The 18,124-nt window shown below is 30.9% G+C and overlaps 3 protein-coding genes across 3 annotated transcripts; 1 reads left to right on the plus strand and 2 right to left on the minus strand.

The window, feature by feature from the left end:
• Positions 1 to 2,402: 2,402 nt before the first annotated feature.
• Positions 2,403 to 4,801, minus strand: LOC107944265 (guard cell S-type anion channel SLAC1). The gene is made up of 3 exons (XM_016878087.2): positions 3,862 to 4,801; positions 2,965 to 3,770; positions 2,403 to 2,883 (listed from the first exon to the last, which is right to left on the minus strand). The coding sequence occupies exons 1-3, from the start codon at positions 4,390 to 4,392 to the stop codon at positions 2,535 to 2,537; spliced, it is 1,686 nt and encodes a 561-aa protein (XP_016733576.1). The 5' UTR covers positions 4,393 to 4,801; the 3' UTR covers positions 2,403 to 2,534.
• Positions 4,802 to 8,493: 3,692 nt separating this feature from the next.
• Positions 8,494 to 8,950, plus strand: LOC107926934 (blue copper protein-like; the record flags this gene model as incomplete). The annotated part of the gene is made up of 1 exon (XM_016857879.2): positions 8,494 to 8,950. A coding segment is annotated over one exon (372 nt), but the record flags the coding sequence as incomplete, so codon positions are not given.
• Positions 8,951 to 14,299: 5,349 nt separating this feature from the next.
• LOC107926985 (probable sugar phosphate/phosphate translocator At1g12500) lies at positions 14,300 to 16,067 on the minus strand. The gene has a single exon (XM_016857941.2). The coding sequence runs from the start codon at positions 15,669 to 15,671 to the stop codon at positions 14,601 to 14,603; it is 1,071 nt and encodes a 356-aa protein (XP_016713430.2). The 5' UTR covers positions 15,672 to 16,067; the 3' UTR covers positions 14,300 to 14,600.
• Between the last annotated feature and the right edge of the window lie 2,057 nt (positions 16,068 to 18,124).

Below are 18,124 nucleotides of genomic sequence, written 5' to 3' on the forward strand. Positions count from 1 at the left end.
GAAAATAACAAAAGGGAACTTACCTGAGAACGTCGTGCCGTTGCCATCTCCGTCGCGATCGGAGCTTTGGTGAGGAGGCCGACGAACGGCGGCGCAATGACGCTAGGGACGGAACCCTAGCAGAGCGAAAGAGGGGTTTTTTTCATTTTGTTTATTTTTTTTCCTTTCATTCGGGCAAATGATTTTTGGAAAAAAATCTGTTTTAAATAACAGATCAAAACGGCGCCGTTTCGTCCAGCCCCTGACCCGCGCGTTTGGCTTCAATGGGGAATTTGTGCAATTGGCCCCTCCCTCCTGCAACGCGTTTCAATTAAATCCTGTTTTTCTCTTTTTTAAATTGGGTCGCAGATTTTATTTTTGCTGCAATTCGATACCCCGCTGCGTGGCGTTTTGGGAGGGAAGGAATAATTTCTTTTTTAGTCCCCCATTGTTGCTCGCGCGTTCGAATTGATCCTTTTTTTTAAATATTATTTTAAATTCGCCCCATTTTTCCGTTTTTAATTCAATTTAACCCATTTTTTAGTTTTTATCACAATTACGCCATACTATTATTTTGTTTTATTTTATTTATTACTATAATATTGCATATTATTATTATGCCTACATACATGCGCATGCTCTCTGTATAATATATATGCATGTTTCAATATATTTTCTAAGCTTTCTACGCATATATTACATATATACATACTCTTTTTGTTTTTATTTTACTTTCTTTTTTTTTACTTTATACTATATATATACGCTTTATAGCATGGGCACATTTTAAATATATTTATGTTCCCATTTTAAAAATCACTATAAAATTTTTATTATTTCACATATTCTATTATCTTTTGTATATTATACGTATATATATTTTCAAGTTTCACCAATACATGTATGCTTTTTTTTCATTTCTGTAAATATATACATATGCATGCTTTTATACATATATTTTTTATTTTTAATACATGTATTTCTATTTGTTTTTATTTGATTTATTTCATTTCTTCTTCTTGTTTGCAAATTTATTTGTATACTATACTTGCTTGTATATATTTGTAAATGTTTATTCATATATGCTTGAAATTAGAATATTGATCTCATGTTATGCATTACTCCTTTTTAGCATAATTTTTTTTAAAAATGTGTATTTTGGTTTTGTCAAAGTATTAAAATCATGATATTTCATAAATTTTCGAGATATTTGGTATTCATGATTCTTGAGAAAGATCGTGTCCTAACTTACTGGATTGCGGTTATTTTTCGATGAATTTAGAAAGTCAAGTATTTGTTTTTGCAATAAATTCGCAAATTTTAAATAAAAGCTTATTCTCGGGAATTCAAAAATGTTGGGTCCTAACTTACTGATCATGACATTTTCTTCTCGAGATAAGAATTTTCAAAGGCAAAAGGAAATATTCGGGTATTTTGGAGATTTAAAAACATTGTGCCCTAACTCACTGGGTGTGGTGTTTTATTTCTTTGAAATATGAATGTCTTACTATTTTTTTTATTCATGAAATGAAGAGTTTCCTTTTTAAAATCTTTTCAAATTTTCGACACCAAGACATTAACAAAAATCAATTTGGTGCCAATTTTGGGCGTTACGAGGGTGCTAATCCTTCCTTGTGCGTAACTGACTCCCGAACCTGTTTTCTCAAATTTCGCAAACCAAAATTATTTTTTAAGTTGGGCCGATCACACCTTTATAAAGGATTGGTGGCGACTCCAGTTTTTATTTTTTTAAGTCGATAACCAAAATTTTTGTTTTCAAAAAAAATGGTTTCGATAGTTATTAATCAAGAGTTGTCGCTTTTCATGGTGATAGATCTCTTAAATATCGAAATTTATGTTTTTTGATTGAATAATTATATTTATTTAAGATATGTGTTAATTCAAAAAGATACCTATTATTCTATTAATGAATAGTTATGTTTACATAAGAAAAACATGAAAACCATCATAAATAATTAGAGTGAAATTTTCATTTGCATAGCATACCAAAATTGAGGATAAATTATTTTTCTATTTTTCTTTAATTAGACTGTTTTTATTAAAAAATTACTTTAAAAATTCTCTATAAGAATTAATAGTCTTGCGGACATTTTTCATTATGCGGAGTGGATTGTTTTTGTTGGAGAAATACACGGACAATCATTAAATTTTATTGTATCTTCAAAAATTTATTTGTTTGTAACTTTTTTACTTACAAAAATCTTAAAAAGAAAAGTGACATGATGACAAGTTTTTGGTAATTTTATTTTTTATCGCAAGCACCAAGACATGGCGGCCTCATATCAGTCAAATTTGCAGCGTCATGTAATGGCCATAAGTCAGAAATTGCAAACTAATTACTGAGTTTCTTCACAAAACCTTGGCTATATCCATAAATATTTATGAAATGACAAAGTATTATCTGAAGAACTGACTAAAATATATTATCATCCTTGAACTATTTGATTGTTTACATTGCATACTTGATTCCAATAAAATATGGAATAATAATGGTCAAATCCCAGCATCTGGACTGCAGTGCCCTCTATCTCCTGCTAGACTACTTTATTCTCTCCATTGAATTCTTTGTCCCCAGAGTTGTTCTTGGTTAGGGCCTGCTTCGTCCAGCGTTTAATATCATAAGCCTTTTTGAAGGGCTTCTTTTCTTTGACTAGTCTTTTCTTTGTTATAGCAATGGCGAGATCGTTTGGAAACAATGTCTTCCAAAATAAGGCATGAAGAAGGGTAGACACAAATAATACAGAAACCATTGTTGATGACATGAATGAAAGACAGAGAGCAAGCCCTTTGCTTAAAACAGAAGGAACCTGCTCGGCATACTTGATTGTCGCTACCGACGCAGTCGTCATCGGAAAGGTGTATGACCACCATGCTACGGAGAACCTTCAAAAGTATTGAAAAACACAGGTAAATTTATAATTATATTTATATCGTCTGATTGAAAGGAACACGAATTTGGCTGACCTGAATCCTGTGAAGAAGTTGATCCTCACGACTAGCGAAATATAGAGGAACAAAGCAATGAAAAAGCATGTCCTGGAACAGCCATCAAACTCACTATAAATGCTTCCCCAAGCAATACTAGCAGCTGATGGGGCTGCTATAAACATGGAGTACACAGGGTGTAACTCTTTAGGCAAAGCTTCACTTGTTGGTAATCTTTGATACAATGTCACAAACACCACAATATAATGTGCAAAGCCAATAGACCATAAGAACTTGGCAGCTTCTATCCATCCTACTTTTGATGCTAAGATTGCTCCAACGAAGTTTCCAACTACAGAAAGATGGGAAGATGGGTTTGCCACCTTACAAAGACGTCTCTTACCACCAGAAAGCCATTGACCATAAATTTTAAGCTCGAGAAAGAAATAAGGTCCCATGAAAGCACACCAAATGGCAGGGTGTAGTTTTGCAGGTTCTAGCATTGGTGGTAAACCAATGGCGAGGAACATGCATACAACCCATGGAGCAAAGAAGAAATTGACTCTGACAGGATGGAAGTATTCTCTTTTAACAGCTTCAAAGTAGTGAATGCATTTGAGCAAGTAGGTGATGGAGACTGAGATGAGTGTTGCCAGGGCTAATAACCAGAGGGAAAGATTGATGAATGGTGTAACGTGGAGAAACTTGGTAGCCGGACTAGTTGATAGGGCACGCCATAGAACAGCTTGGCTGCTAAGTCCAAGACAAATACCAAAGCAATTAATTGGGAAACGAAGGAGAAAAGGCCATATCTCATCTTTCGGAAGGAGAATGTCCTCAGAGTCCTGCAGAAAAGTAAACAACTTCAGCATATCAAATTCATGGCATTTGCATACATACATATAACATAATTAGTTTTGTTATGTAACATGTTACCTTGACTTGGTCTAATTCAGGTCCTCTAAGAGCATCGAAGTATCTTCCAACAGGAACACTTTTGTTCACAGGCTCGTTAAGGCCAGTGGCACCTTCGGCTCTTTGATTCTCCATTTCTTTCTCTTTTCTTGTAGGCAATAGGGAATTCTGCTTACTGAGAGTCGACTTGGTCCTGAAGATGTTAAAGTCTCCTTTCCTTGCCTCCGCACCAACCCTGTTTGCTGAATCAAAACCTCCAAAACTACGACCACTTCTCCGAAGAACCTTCTTTTCATCTTTAGCTTTAGACTCGACGCCCAGAACAGAAAACCCAGTCTCTAATGACACTTGCCTGTTAAAACTTCTTTGTGGCCTCTTTAATTCTCGAAGTTTAGTAGGCTTCTGTAGACCCTTTTTGCTGCTGGTCACTTTATTATCTTCCATTTTGATCACCCCTTCTTCTTCTTCATCTTCAGGTAAAACTTCATGGATGTCAAGAAAATGAGTTTGAAATGAATTATGAGGAGACGTTGCACTTGCGCCATTGTTCATTATTTGTTTCTTGATTCCAAGATTCAACAAAAGAAATTAAGCATGCAAACCCAAAGTTTGAATCATCTTTGTAGAGTTATGGAATATAAACAATCATATACTTTTGCTTTTTAAAAAACATCACGAAAAGTTGAAGAAAGAAGCATGATGCTGGTTTAGGTAGTTGGGTGTTTTTGGTTGACAAAATGGGAACCAATGCTTTATGATGGGGAAAAAAGTTGGGCTGAACGGGGAGAGATTTCTCGTGAAAGGAAAATATTTATTTGTGGCGTGGTTTTGGAGGTAGTAAAATCATGGATCCAAACAACTTCGATGAAAAATGAGAAAGGAGAGTATTCAACTCCTCACGGGAGGTGAAGAAGGAGGGAGACAAGTGGAGTTGCTTTGTTTGTTTGAATAGGACAAGCAAAATAACAATCAATGTCAAACTTCTTCCATTAATGATCTAGCTGAAATTTTGAATTATTTTGAGCTTGAGTATTAGATTATATATTGATGAATGTGCTTAATTGAATAATTTTGATAATGTGCATGAGAATTGATTACTTCATTATCTATCTTTATGAGCCTCGAAATGAACTAGTGGCCCGACTAAGTAATAGAGGCTAGGTGCTTGGTTGCCATTTATCTTCAAGTCAAAAAGTTTTGGTGTTTCCTAGTATAATTCGTTGATGTAGATACGAGTAACTTTCAAGATTGTTTAGGTTAAATTAATCAAGTAATTCAAGGTAGGTGCTTGGGTTGTCATCTAAACTTGCGTTCAAAGGTAATCATTCTAAATTTGAAAAAAGAGGAAAAATAAACTTAATGGTTATATTACTTGAATTGTGCTTAACCTCATGCTAATTGATAAATTATTGTGGTGAAATTGAAGGGAAAAAAGTTCAATACTTTATGCTCAATTGAAATTATGGATTTTGAAAACCTAGTGACTTTTGGAAGTGTGATGAAATTTAAAAATATTTCTTGATTTTTCTAATATCTCTTCTACAACGCATATTATTAAGGAAGACAACCACGCATGAGCACGAAAATCTATCGTTCCTAACTCTTACTAATGGTATGAATTATTGTTATCTCTATATTTTGTTTAGCATATAGGATTTCGTTTCTATCCACAAAAGCATGTTTATTTGTTTGATTGGTATATAACAATATTTTCAATTGTCAATTAGAAAGTATTTCTTTAGGTTGCATTTTCATTCACATTAATTTCATGCTTGAGGACAAGCATGGTTCAAGTATGGAGGAATTTAATAAGTGCACAATTTCTAGATTATTCACATATTTCTTCCCTTAATTAAATTATTTATGTTATTAATTATATTATCTATACTCATATTTTATTTATGTATTTAGGAAATGATGGGAGAAAAAAGAGCTTAAAGCTTATTTTTAGTAAGTTTTTGTAGTTTGGACTTTCAACATAAGCATAAATTTAGTATTTAATTTGATCCTAACTTGAGCTATGGATCTCTATTTTGAGCATATAATATACCAATTTGAAGGGAATTGAAAGATTTAGTTAAATTTATTTTGCAACTCAAGCCCCAAAACGTCAAGAAGGCACCCAAAAACGTCTTGGAAGTTTGACACAAGAATAGCTGAAAAACCTATAAAGGTTCTATTTTGTTTAATTAAGGACACTTTTGTATTTTCTCCTTTATATTATTTTTGTCCTATAAATAGACATTATTAGGTTAAGAGTAGAGAGACTCAAAGATAGTCGTTCTTAGTTTTATTTTGGTTGTGTTTTTGTATGGGTTTTTAAACCTTTTTTTCTAGTCGAAGGTTAATCAAAGTTTGAATCTACAAGTTTGTGTGATTGGATTGCTCTTAATCATTCTTTGCTCTTTAGTATTTGCATGTCTTCTAGTTTAATTACAATTGTTCATGTTTGTCAAATATTCGACTGATATTTGATAGCTTAGAATGAGTGCCTTGTCAATTAGATAATTAGCAGATTGATTGATTTCTAATATTTGTGACGACTACATAATTATTTGTGTAATGTGAGCAAGTGACCAAACTTAAATAAACCATGATTGTATATTTATTGGTTAGAATTGGGTCTATTTCGTTCTTAAGGTTGTTGATAAATTAAATTTTTAAGTGACAGTTATAGGATTGTTTGTCAATAAGGATAGTAATTTATGGTGTCTTGATTATCGAGAATATAAGAAGAGATTAAGTTGCTAGGTGATAGTCAGCAACTATAACCAATTTATTAAAAAAAATTAAAAATAATATTTGCATCAATGATCAAACTCTTGAATCAAACGAAGATTTTACCATTGGCTAGAGTTTCATTACATTGATTTATATATATATATATTTACTTTGTATTACTTTTAATTTTAGTTTTTAATTTTAAACCTCTTTATTTTATTTTACTTTATTTGTTTATTAAAAAATAAAATTATCACTGATCTCTATGGATAGGCCCTACTTGTTGTTATCTACTAATTTATATTTTCAAGTAGGCTTTATTTTTGGGGGCTTCAAGAACCGTATATCTAGATTCATTCCAAACGTGATTTTTAGTAATTATATATATATATATAGATACTTGATTAGGAATATTTAAGTATAAATAAATCAAATTCTAATGTATCAATACTTCATAACGTTAAGGAAAAAAAAAGACATAATATGTAAGGGTTAAAATTTAGTATACTAGCAGTGTATTTTTTTATTCTACAAACAGTCTTAAAAAAATGTCATATTTTTTTAAAATTATATTTCTATATTTTTATAGGACATTTGTCAACTACGCTTAGTAGTGGTATTCTAAATACTTTCCTAAATAGGAATAACTAAAAACATTTTCTTAAACATTTCTCCACAAATTCGTGGTAGCTGATTAAAATAAAGAAAGATTATTCAACCAAAATCATTAAAAAGAAAAGGAAAGGAAGAGATGAAAACTATCAAAAATGGTGAATTTATTTAGTGTATAAAAAAAGGAGGGACAATGAGAAGAGATTTCAACAAAAATAAACAAAGTTGATGGCTGAAAGAAAGATAATAAGTTATCCAGAAAATTGAAAAAAAATTCTAATTTTTTTTAAAAGTACTTGAAATTTTTCTAAAAATATCAATTTTTATATTATTATTGTTTTGAAAATGAAAAATATGTAAAATTACTAAAAAAAATACAATTGGATTGAACCTAAACAAAACGACTTTCAGGTTCAACTAAATTGGGACATCCATCTATCTAAGATAATTTTTTTTATTATAAATTTATATATTTTTAAAGCATTTTAGATTTGAATAATAATCTAATTCCCCACATTTTATGAATAAAATATTAATATAAAAATTTGTACAGAGAACAAGTGCTTGAGTTGGTCCAAGCCATAGGCCCAATTATTGCCTACTAAAATTGGTCCAAAACATATATTCAGTTGTTACTATTTTAGAAACCATTAGAAAGGAGGGTTTTGATCAAATAGGTAGGCAAAATTGAGGAGAAATGCTGCCCAACCCTATACAATGTAGGAATGATAAGCTTTTTTTTTTAAAAATGAATGGTGTTTAATATGAGGTACTTTATGTGATTTAATTAGAAAAATGAAGTTTTTATAATTAGAATGGTTGTTTGAGAAACCATTATTATTGGTACTTCTGTTAATCAATAAGAGTAAATTAATTAAACATTCGGTTGAGATTCTAAGAGGATGACTTTTCTCATGTCATATGGAAGGAGAAAACTGAACTAAGTCTCAAGCTTTGAGCGTGTACGCCTATCTTTTTATTTTGACTTTTATAAGGTAATAGTAAACCAACAGTAATAGGTGTATCTAAAAAATATAAGATATGTGTAATCGTTTGAGATATATATTGCGGTAATTATGAAGAGAATTACGATCATATCTACACCATTTAGTTTTTTATTCAAATCCACACCGTTGGATTTCTTTCTTCTTTATTGAGTCTCTTTCCTCTCTACTGCAAACTCACGTCTTTCCTTGTTCTAAGTTATTGAAACAATCTCTTCTAAATTCTAAGTTCTGTTGCAAACCCACTTCTTTCTCTATGTCACATTTTAAAGCAATTCTCACCAACCCAGACATCATTTTTGGAACAAATATATGAAAAGTAAACAATTTTGTTGGTGCAGTTTGCAGGTATACACCAGGAGTTCACAATGTGGTTAGAGTCAGTGGAGTTGAGTTCCAACGATGTGAAGCAGTAAATAACACTGATCCACTTACCACCGGAAATGATGTGATTACACTGCTGACACCAGGAAGAAAATGGTACATTTGTAGTGTACCCAGGCAGTGTGCAGCCCGTAACATGAAGCTTAATATAACTGTGCTTTCTGAAGTGGGATCCCCTTTTGCTGCTCCTGGTCCTATTCCAGGCTCACAAACGCCATCATCCTCTACAAGAGGAAGTGCTGTGTTTAGCTTTTATGGATGGATCGCATTCATGGTTAGCTTCGTCGGTGTGCTCCTTGTTTAATGTTGCAATTTTTGTTCCAGGTCAATTTTAAGATAAAATATTGTACCGGTTTTGAGTGTTCAATTCTTGAATTTGCTATTGTTGTGGCAATGGTTTTGTAACAATCACATCCTTGAATATAATGAAGTCGATATATTATTCTCTTTCAAATCACATCCTTTCTGAATTTGTCTAATCTTGATATCATCTTTAACCTAATACAAGTTCACCAATTTAAAATATATATAAAGGTAACCTACTTCACATTTTCTTTTTAATCTATTTGATATCTAAATTTCAAAATAGTCTTAATTTTTCCATTTCCACTAATAAACAGCCCCCACCTGTCATGTTTTATATTTAATAAATTGGTTGTAAAATTAGTAAATATATTTAGTTTAAGTTATAAAGTATCTTAAACCCACCATACTCTCTCTTTTATTTGCTTCTTCTTCCTCATCTTCCCCATATCACCTCTATAAAATCAATATCAACCCCACCACAGAATCCATAGCTATTTCTAGTGGTGGGGCCAGGATATTAATCTTGAGGGGCCAAGTTAAAATTAGAAGTGTTATGTAACAGTCGATTTAAACATATAAACAATCGATTTAAAAGAAGCAGTATTCCAACATGACAATCGATTTAAACATATAAAATATATTCAAAAGAAACAGTATTCCAATAATTAAATAATTAAGACGGAACAGCTATCTTTTGATTGAGTTAACTATTTTTTATTCTGTTTTCACAGGAATGCTCACCGCTTCACAAACTATCATTTTGACATGTTTTTAAGCAAAGTGACCAAGGTTTTCTTCCTCCCCATCATTGTGGCCAAAACTTACTATAACATTATCTAACTATTTTTGTTTCATTTTTACACTTCTAACAAGTTAGTAACCATCTCCTAATCATTTTTATCCAAAAATATACACATTTCACTTAATTTTATAAGTTTCCAAGTTCCATCAATATCCTTTAATGGCAACTTTTAATATACTTGATAAAACAAAAAAAACTATTGGCACATATATGTAAAACAAGTTACAAATATTCAAAATCTATGAAAAGTTTGAAGAAAAACATACCTTATACTTCAAATTTGAAGGAAAAACGATAATTTTTTTTCTTCTTTTCTTGCTAAGCACCAATATGAGGAAGAAAGATGATAAAAGTCTCTTCATTTTTTCTTTTCTTTTTATATATATATTATTATATTACTTATAAAATATTATCATGTTAAATAAACTATTAAATAAATATTAAATTATTATTATTTAACAAAAATATTATTCAAAAGTCTTCATGAGTAATTTTGCTTCTTTAAGAAGATTTTCTGTTTATTTTTATCAAGAATAAAATTTTTAATATTATTTTTAATCCTATAAAAATATTGGAGGGACCTACTTATATTTTTAGGAGGGCTATAATATATATACAAAGGAAAAATTGCAAAAATCTTAAACCTTGGGGGCCTACTTATATTTTTGGGAGGAACATAATGTAAATTTACAAAGGACTAAATTAAAAAAAATTAAACTTTGGAGGGCCATGGCCCTGGGCCTCAACGTGGCTCCGCCACTAGCTATTTCCCTTGAAAGAAACTATTTTACCCATAAAGCCATATTAATTTGGGTGATTGAATCAATTTTTTTTTGCAAGGTTAATCGGTTGTTGAAAATTTTGGGTGAAGATGAAAGGGCTTTTTCGAAAAAGTTTCATGTTTTAACTTAATTTAAAAAATAACATGTATAGTTGCGGTTTCCAAGTTTAAGTATCAATTAAATTAAAAAAAAATAGTACCAAATGACTATAAATTACCATGTTCCCCTTAATATGTTAAATGTATTCGATAATTATTTTAATTTTTTACTTAATATAAATTTTCAACAAACAAAAATTATTAGATGAAATAAATAGGTATCATTTACTGTAGAAATTATTAAGATGATTTCATTTTATTAAAAAATTAAAAAAATTATCTTTTTTAAATGAAATATTGAAATTATCATATCCATCTTTTATTCAAAAATTATATAAAAAATTATATTCATAAGATTAAAATTAAAAAGAAGTAATCTTTTAAAATTAATATTTACTTTTATCAAACAATATAATCTTATTCATTACTTATATTTATTAATTTATCAAACAAATTTTTAGTATAAATTCAGCACTTACAAAATTTAACAGTAAAATTTAATACTTAATTTTTCATAACTTAAATTTTCAATTTATCTAAATCAATTAAATCCATTGAATTCACTTCGATTTAATTGACTAATCGTTTGCTCACCTCTAATTATTACAAATTGAACGTCCCATTTGATAAAAAAAATTTGAAGTTTAAACCTAACAGAAAAAAAAGAAAATTTTATATGCTAAAATTACTGACTAAAACATTAAAAATTTTGGTCCAAAGTGCAGCAGCAACACTGCTAGAGAGGCCTGCTTAAATTTTGCAAGTTTCGGTGTTTTTTGGCAGTCACCAAACAAGCTTCAGCCGGCCAAACATGGATAATTTCTCGTCTTATTTTTTCCTTTTTATTCTAAAGTTTCTCACAAACTCACAAGCATCAAGGAGTAGGGGTGAACATTCGATCGAATCGAATCGAATCGAAAATTTTTGAGTTAATCGAGTTTTCGAATCTCATTTTATCATCCTAACTTTATTTGAAGTTTTCTCGAATCAAGTCGAGTGAGATGGAATTCGAATCGAATCGAATATATTTGTTCGAGTTAAATTTTAAAAAATAATTTAGGTCCTTCTAACTATTGTCACCCATCGTAATAAAATTTGTCCACCTTAATCAAATTTTTTATTAACTTTCATCATCTCATAATTTATTTATTAATTTTTTATATACTGGTTAGCTTATTTGTTTGCTTAGTTGTTTCAATTATCTTCAGATTCTTGTCACTATGTATTTTGGAATTAAAAAATATATTAAGTATAAAAATATGATTTTTTAATAAAAGTTATTTTAAAAATAAAATGTGAAATTGATATCAATATAAAATTTCAACACGAATATTTTATGGCATAATTTAGAATTCAATTTTAATATAAATATTCAATATGACTAAACAATTCAATAATATAAATAATATAAAATGTGAAATTTAATTTAATAATATAAATAGTATATATAAATAAAATTATTACTATTTATATTTAGTGATTTTTTTGGATAATTTTGATTTTTTATTTGAGAGTAAAGGGTAAGAAGTAAAAGTTTAGAGGGAAAATAAAAAGTTTTGGGGAATAAAAGTTTGAGGGAAAATAAATAGGGGAGTAAAATTTTGGAGGGAAAATATTAAAAAAAAATTGGAGGGGGAGGGTTTGGGGTAGATGGGAGGTGGAATGTGAAGAGAATAAAAGTTTTAGGGGGAAATTGGGAGGGAGTAAAAATTTTGGGGGAAATAAAAGGTTTTGATGGTTTTTGGGAGTAAAATTTTGAGGAAAAGTAAATGGAAGAGTAAAATTTTGGTTGAAAATGGATTTTGGGTAGATTGGGGGGTTGGGAGGGGAGGAGAGTAAAAGTTTTGGGGGGAAAGTGGGAAGGAGTAAAAGTTTTGAGGGAAAAGTAAAAAAACTTGGGAGTTTAGGGTAAAAATGTAAAATATTATAGTTTGATATTGAATTCTTCGAATTATTCGAGTTATTCGAATTCGAAAACTCAACTCAATTCGAACTCGAAATTCGAAAAAAAAATTCGAGTTGATTCGAATAACTCGATTAACTTGAATAACTCGATTCGTTTAACTCGAAATTCGAATTTTTTTTTAAATTTTTCGAGTCGAATCGAATTTTGCTCACCTCTATCAATGATTCCAGCTGATTCAATTAATAAAAACAAAATATATTACCTATTTCACTTTTGATTTAAATTCCTAAACCTCTATACATATAGGTTTTTAGGTGAAAATGAATGTGGGCCAAAAGGTCAAGGACCTAACGTCATCATAACATCAGATTCAGAGTCGTGAAAAGTGCGATTGTTAGTTAACATGATGGAAAAATTTGCATGCTCCACTACAGCAGTATATATATAAAAAAGGAGCCCACACCGTTTTAATGGAATCCATGTGTTGCATGAAATTTTGGTTCAATTTTCGGTGTAGATTGAGAGTTCTGAAAGTGGAAATGAGAAGCTAGCAATTGCTTCCTCTCTAATGCCTTATCCCCAAAGCGTTATCTTATATCCCTATGTTAAGAAGACATGTGTCAGTATAAGAGGTAATATTGACTCTACATTGATCCCTTGAGTTTGGTCAACCGTCCCACTTTAAATAGAATCTATCATCCGAGCTTAAAGAGCATAATCATAATTTAAACATTGGTAGATTACGTTTGAAGTGAGATGGATGACTAAGAGATCAATATAGAGTCAATTATGTCTCTTATACTGACACGTGTCTTCTTAATGGAGAGATATAACACCTTAATACGCAGCTAACTCGACAAATACAAGCCGTGTATCCTACAACTCATCATTGTAAATCTTACCCTTCAACTAACTCAATGAAAATTTTTTAAAGCCAGCCACTAAGAGAATGATATTCCAACCACCACAAAAATTTTGAACCAACCCTAATTATATGTCCCACACTGATGCAAGTTGCTGATTAGTGATTGTAAATTCCCAATCAAGCCATACCAAGTGGGTTCCTCTAGAGCTTAGAGCCTAGAGACATAAACGTGGCAACCAGCAATGCCTAATGGTTTAAACAGGATAGAGCTAAAGCATATGAACAGGCAATGTGGTTCATATCTGACATAATTGTCGGCTTCTCAACCGTTCATACATTAACAGTTCCATTTCCACGTAATTTCCTAGCAAGACAAGAATCCATGATGGATCGACATTGTTTTGCCGTTGAAAATCATTCGTCATAGTGATGAAATAAAAGCTAAAATTCTCTAATCAACAATATGTTACATTGCCAACTTTTAGACATACAAAACTTGGTATTTCAACATCTGGCGCAGTTAGTTTCCTGGAATTGAAATATGGAATCTGACCAGCTTTTAACTCTGCAATGCAATGGTCCTTAAAAAGATTCTAAAGTTCATCAGCTTTTTTATTTTATAGGAGTAACAAGCATCATTGGTCAATTAACAATTAGGGGCTGAACCATTGTCCCTATCAATGAATTGAAGTTAACCCCTTTGCTTTTTCAAGATGATATATTTCATACAGAAAATGACCACCTTGGTAAGAAATAAATGTGAAGAATTGATCAATTATCATTGGATGGAGAAACACAGATTATAAATCACAATCTACAAAGATGAAAGTTCATACAAACTCAGATATAAGGCTGAAGAATGTGAATCATGCATAGATTTAAGCTGCTAAGCAAATGAGTATGGCATGAACAGAAGATTGAAGTCAATAATAATCCAACATAAAGAAGTAGGAGAACTTTTTCTCCCAAATATAACAAATGTTTGAATAGAGGTTTTTTTTTTTTTTTAATTTTATCTGTCCATATCAACGTAGCAAAAGCATACTATAAGATTACAAACAGGGGAAAAAGTGAAAAAGAGAATTTTATTCTCTTAAACCACCCCCAATAACAAAAGAAAAAAAAGAGCATCTAACCCTTTTTTCCCTTTTTATTTCTCAATTCTTCCTATACAATTCCAATCACAAATTTCATTTTTTCCTTCCATTAAATCTAATCAAAAGCAAGAAATTATAATGAAGAATAAAAAAGGAGTCGCACCCATGTTTGTGACCTTATTGTCAGTGTGTAGTGACCTTAGATCTTTTCTTTGCTTCGCTGTAAAGCACAACTCCCATTATTGTAACAGCGAATCCAGCCATCCCCATCACGGTCACCGGATTCTTGAAGATCATAACCGACACGATCGCTGCTAACGCGGCTTTGGCATTGCCCAAAACCTGCAAAGTAAGGGCACTCGTATGTTTGGTAACCAAAAAATTTGTTAAGTTCACCAAATAAGCCACCGTAGCATTCCCAACCAACAAGAAAACAATGAAAGAATCAGTCTTGGCTTTCTCAAGTGTGATTCTTGCAACATTTCCTTCAATATATAGAGTAAACGGTAACAAAATCATTGCTGCCATAGGAGCCATATACAGCAGCAAGTTCATGGAATGTAGCTTCTCAGCTTCACTAGTTAACAAGATCCCTTGAACTACAGACTTTAAAGCACGACCAGCAGTAGAACCAACACAAACCAAGAACCCAAACAGGTTAAACAAAGGCTCACTGTTACTAGCCAACACAATCCCAAAAACCACAGGCAAAAGTGCACAATAAACCTCAGCAGATTCCTTCTTGCAAGTGATTAAGAAAGCGAAAATTGCAGTGAAAAAAGGGGTCGTGGCGCCAATAGCTTGGTTAAACGACACTGGAATGTACCTTAAAGAAGTGTTCCCACACACGACGGAGAAACAAAAAATGGCACTCAAAGCAAATATTTTGAAAAACTGCTTCCTCGACAAAATATGTTGCCTTGGAACTATTTCAAGAAAGTTTATGGCTACGTAACTGTAACAAGCACATGAGATCATGTGGAGCATGGTGAGAAAGATTGGATAACGGTAGCCATAAAAGCTGAGGAGATACTTGTTGAGTAAAAGGACCCCAATGTTGGACATGAACCATGAAGCAATGATCAGTGCCGTTAAGAGATTAGGAGAGAGATGTGATCCAACGCTGTAGATGCCGTTTCTCACCTCAGCTGTTGGGGTAGCCGGGATGTCCAAAAGTTGGTGGTCGGCAGTGGCGGTTGATTCCAATCTTGGGTTGCTCATCCTCCTTGTAGTCCATGTTTGCGCCTCTACCATTTGAGTCCTTCGGGAGTGACAGTAAAGATGGTAGCTTTGAGCCAAAGTCTCAAAAATGAGAAAAGAATGATTTTTTCTTTCCCTCTGTGTTACTTAGCTGGTTAGATCTGAAGGAGGGAAGGGAATGTTGAGGAAGATATGTTCGTTGAGGTGATCTGATCGGACGGTGAATAATTAGATTTGAGAAAATGGAGAAATAGGAAGCGTTGGATGGGAAGGAAGGGTAATGGGGGGAATAAAATAAAAACATAAAAGTAATATTAGTTTAGATTAGATATCCTCGTGAAAGCAGGTTGGAGAGTGCTGATGATGGATTCGCTTGCAAGACTCTTGTCTGAATCTGACCACATTTCTCATATTTTATTATTTTTTATCTTTACTTCAAACTTATTACCGGCTCCCGTTTTTTTTTCTTTTTATATAACACTTCTTCCATCCCATCTAATTTTTTTAATTAATTAAATTTAATAAAAATATATTTTAAAATTATTTTACTCATAATTTATTTTTTTTCAGTTTTTATCCATAATTAATTTTTAAAAATAAAATGCCAAAATTTGAAAAAATCTTACCAGTAGAATTCAATATGTAACAATTTTATTGAGATGGGGAATACAAAAAATAAAGGTTAAAGGGTTCTACAATTCCTTAATTTAAAAAATAATTAATTAAGTCACTGAAAAAACGTACTCAACTGAATCCTTAAACATTAAATTTTTCATCAATTAGGCCTCTTGACCAATTATTTCCGTCATCGGCCATTAGTTTCCTTACATGACTGTTAACGATCATTGAGCTAGCCATGATGCTAAGGTGGTGGTCTATGTTAGTAACAATTGTTGACATGATATCACCACGTGAGCAAAAATAAAAAATTTATAAAATTTAAAAATATTATATTTTAAATTTCAAGTTCAAAATAAACTTGGACAAATATTATAAATAGAAATAAAAATAAAAAAATATTTGAAATTTCATATCCATAATGAAATTAAAAATTTGTTTGTCTAGATTCATTCTCGATATAAATTTTTAAAGGGATAATATAAAATTTGACCCCTGAACTTGACAACTAGATTGACTTTGATACTTATACTTTTTTGGTACTTGAACTTAGTCACTAGATCCATTTTGGTTCATGAACTTGGATTTTATCAAAATTTGATGATGTGACTAGTGATACTAGAACAATATTAGATTTGTCGGTCGGATTGGTTGGGTCAACAATCAATTGATATAACAGCCTGAACAAAGGGATTGAATCGATTGAATCAAAAACTGTTTGAAAAATTTGTAAAAAAAAAAACTAGGACAAAAATCGACATCTAAACAAGTTGAATCAGTTTAACATTTTTTTTAGATTTTTATAAAATTTTAATTATTTATTTAATTATTGTTTGGCCATCTCAACCAATCAATTATTAAAACACTAGATGTGACACTTAAAGATTGTGCCACATCGTCAAACTTTTATATTTTCAAGTTTAAAAACCAGAATAGACGGTTATTAAGTTTGAGTGGCAAATTGGATCAAAAAAAATAAGTGTACTAAAGTGGATCTAATTGTTAAGTTCAATTATAAATTTCATCCCTCTAATTTACGAAAACCAAGAAGTTAGCTCATCGAATTTGATCCTCATACATTGTTGAAAACTGAGGTTAGACCAATTATTAGTAAGCACATGAACTTGAATAGTTGATATTAGTTAATTTGCTGCATTGAATTTTGTTAATTTATTGTATACAAATTACTACATTATTGATTTTTAGGTAAACAATTTAGTGGTAAAGTTTAACAATGTTATCTAGTTGAAGTAATTTTTTAGTTTTTGTAAATTATTATGACCAAATTTCAATAAATTAACTTCTCAATTTTTATAAACTATAAGGATTAAGTTGATAATTAAACCTGATATACAACGTAACATATAACATGTTGAATAATTTTTAACGATTCAATGGAAAAAGACACATGATAAAATGAGCGTAGAGGTATAATGATTTTAGGTATTTCAATATAGTTATAATACAATGGTAAATTTCAGTTTTGGTCCTTATGCTATGTTGACATTTTAAATTTAATCTATATATTTCAATTTTATAATTCATTAGTAATCTAAATAATCACAATTGTTAACTATTTCAATTAAAATCCAAACACCAATTTTTATTAAGAATATTATTTCAACAAAAAGAATTACTTTACTAAGATGAGTTTGAATGGATATTTTTAAGAACAAATCCACATTAACATTTTAATCGAAATAATTAAGAGTGTTAATTATTTGAATTAACTAATGTCATTGTAATAGTATAAAGACCAAATTTTGCCAACATAGTGCCAAATTTAACCCTTAACGTTTATATCTTTTGTTAATTTGACCATTATTATTAGTTAAATTTAGCCCTTGACCTTTTAAAAATAATCAAATTTTACCATCAACCATTCAAAC

Source organism: Gossypium hirsutum, chromosome D08 (assembly GCF_007990345.1).
Source record: "Gossypium hirsutum isolate 1008001.06 chromosome D08, Gossypium_hirsutum_v2.1, whole genome shotgun sequence".
In the NCBI taxonomy this organism is placed as follows: Eukaryota; Viridiplantae; Streptophyta; class Magnoliopsida; order Malvales; family Malvaceae; genus Gossypium; species Gossypium hirsutum.

Coding starts and splice junctions, on each gene's coding strand:
- LOC107944265 (XM_016878087.2), bottom strand. CDS start 4,392: ATGAACAATGGCGCAAGTGCAACGTCTCCTCATAATTCATTTCAAACT. Junction 3,771..3,861: donor CTGAATTAGACCAAGTCAAG/GTAACATGTTAC, acceptor ACTTTTCTGCAG/GACTCTGAGGACATTCTCCT. Junction 2,884..2,964: donor AACTTCTTCACAGGATTCAG/GTCAGCCAAATT, acceptor ATACTTTTGAAG/GTTCTCCGTAGCATGGTGGT.
- LOC107926985 (XM_016857941.2), bottom strand. CDS start 15,671: ATGGTAGAGGCGCAAACATGGACTACAAGGAGGATGAGCAACCCAAGA.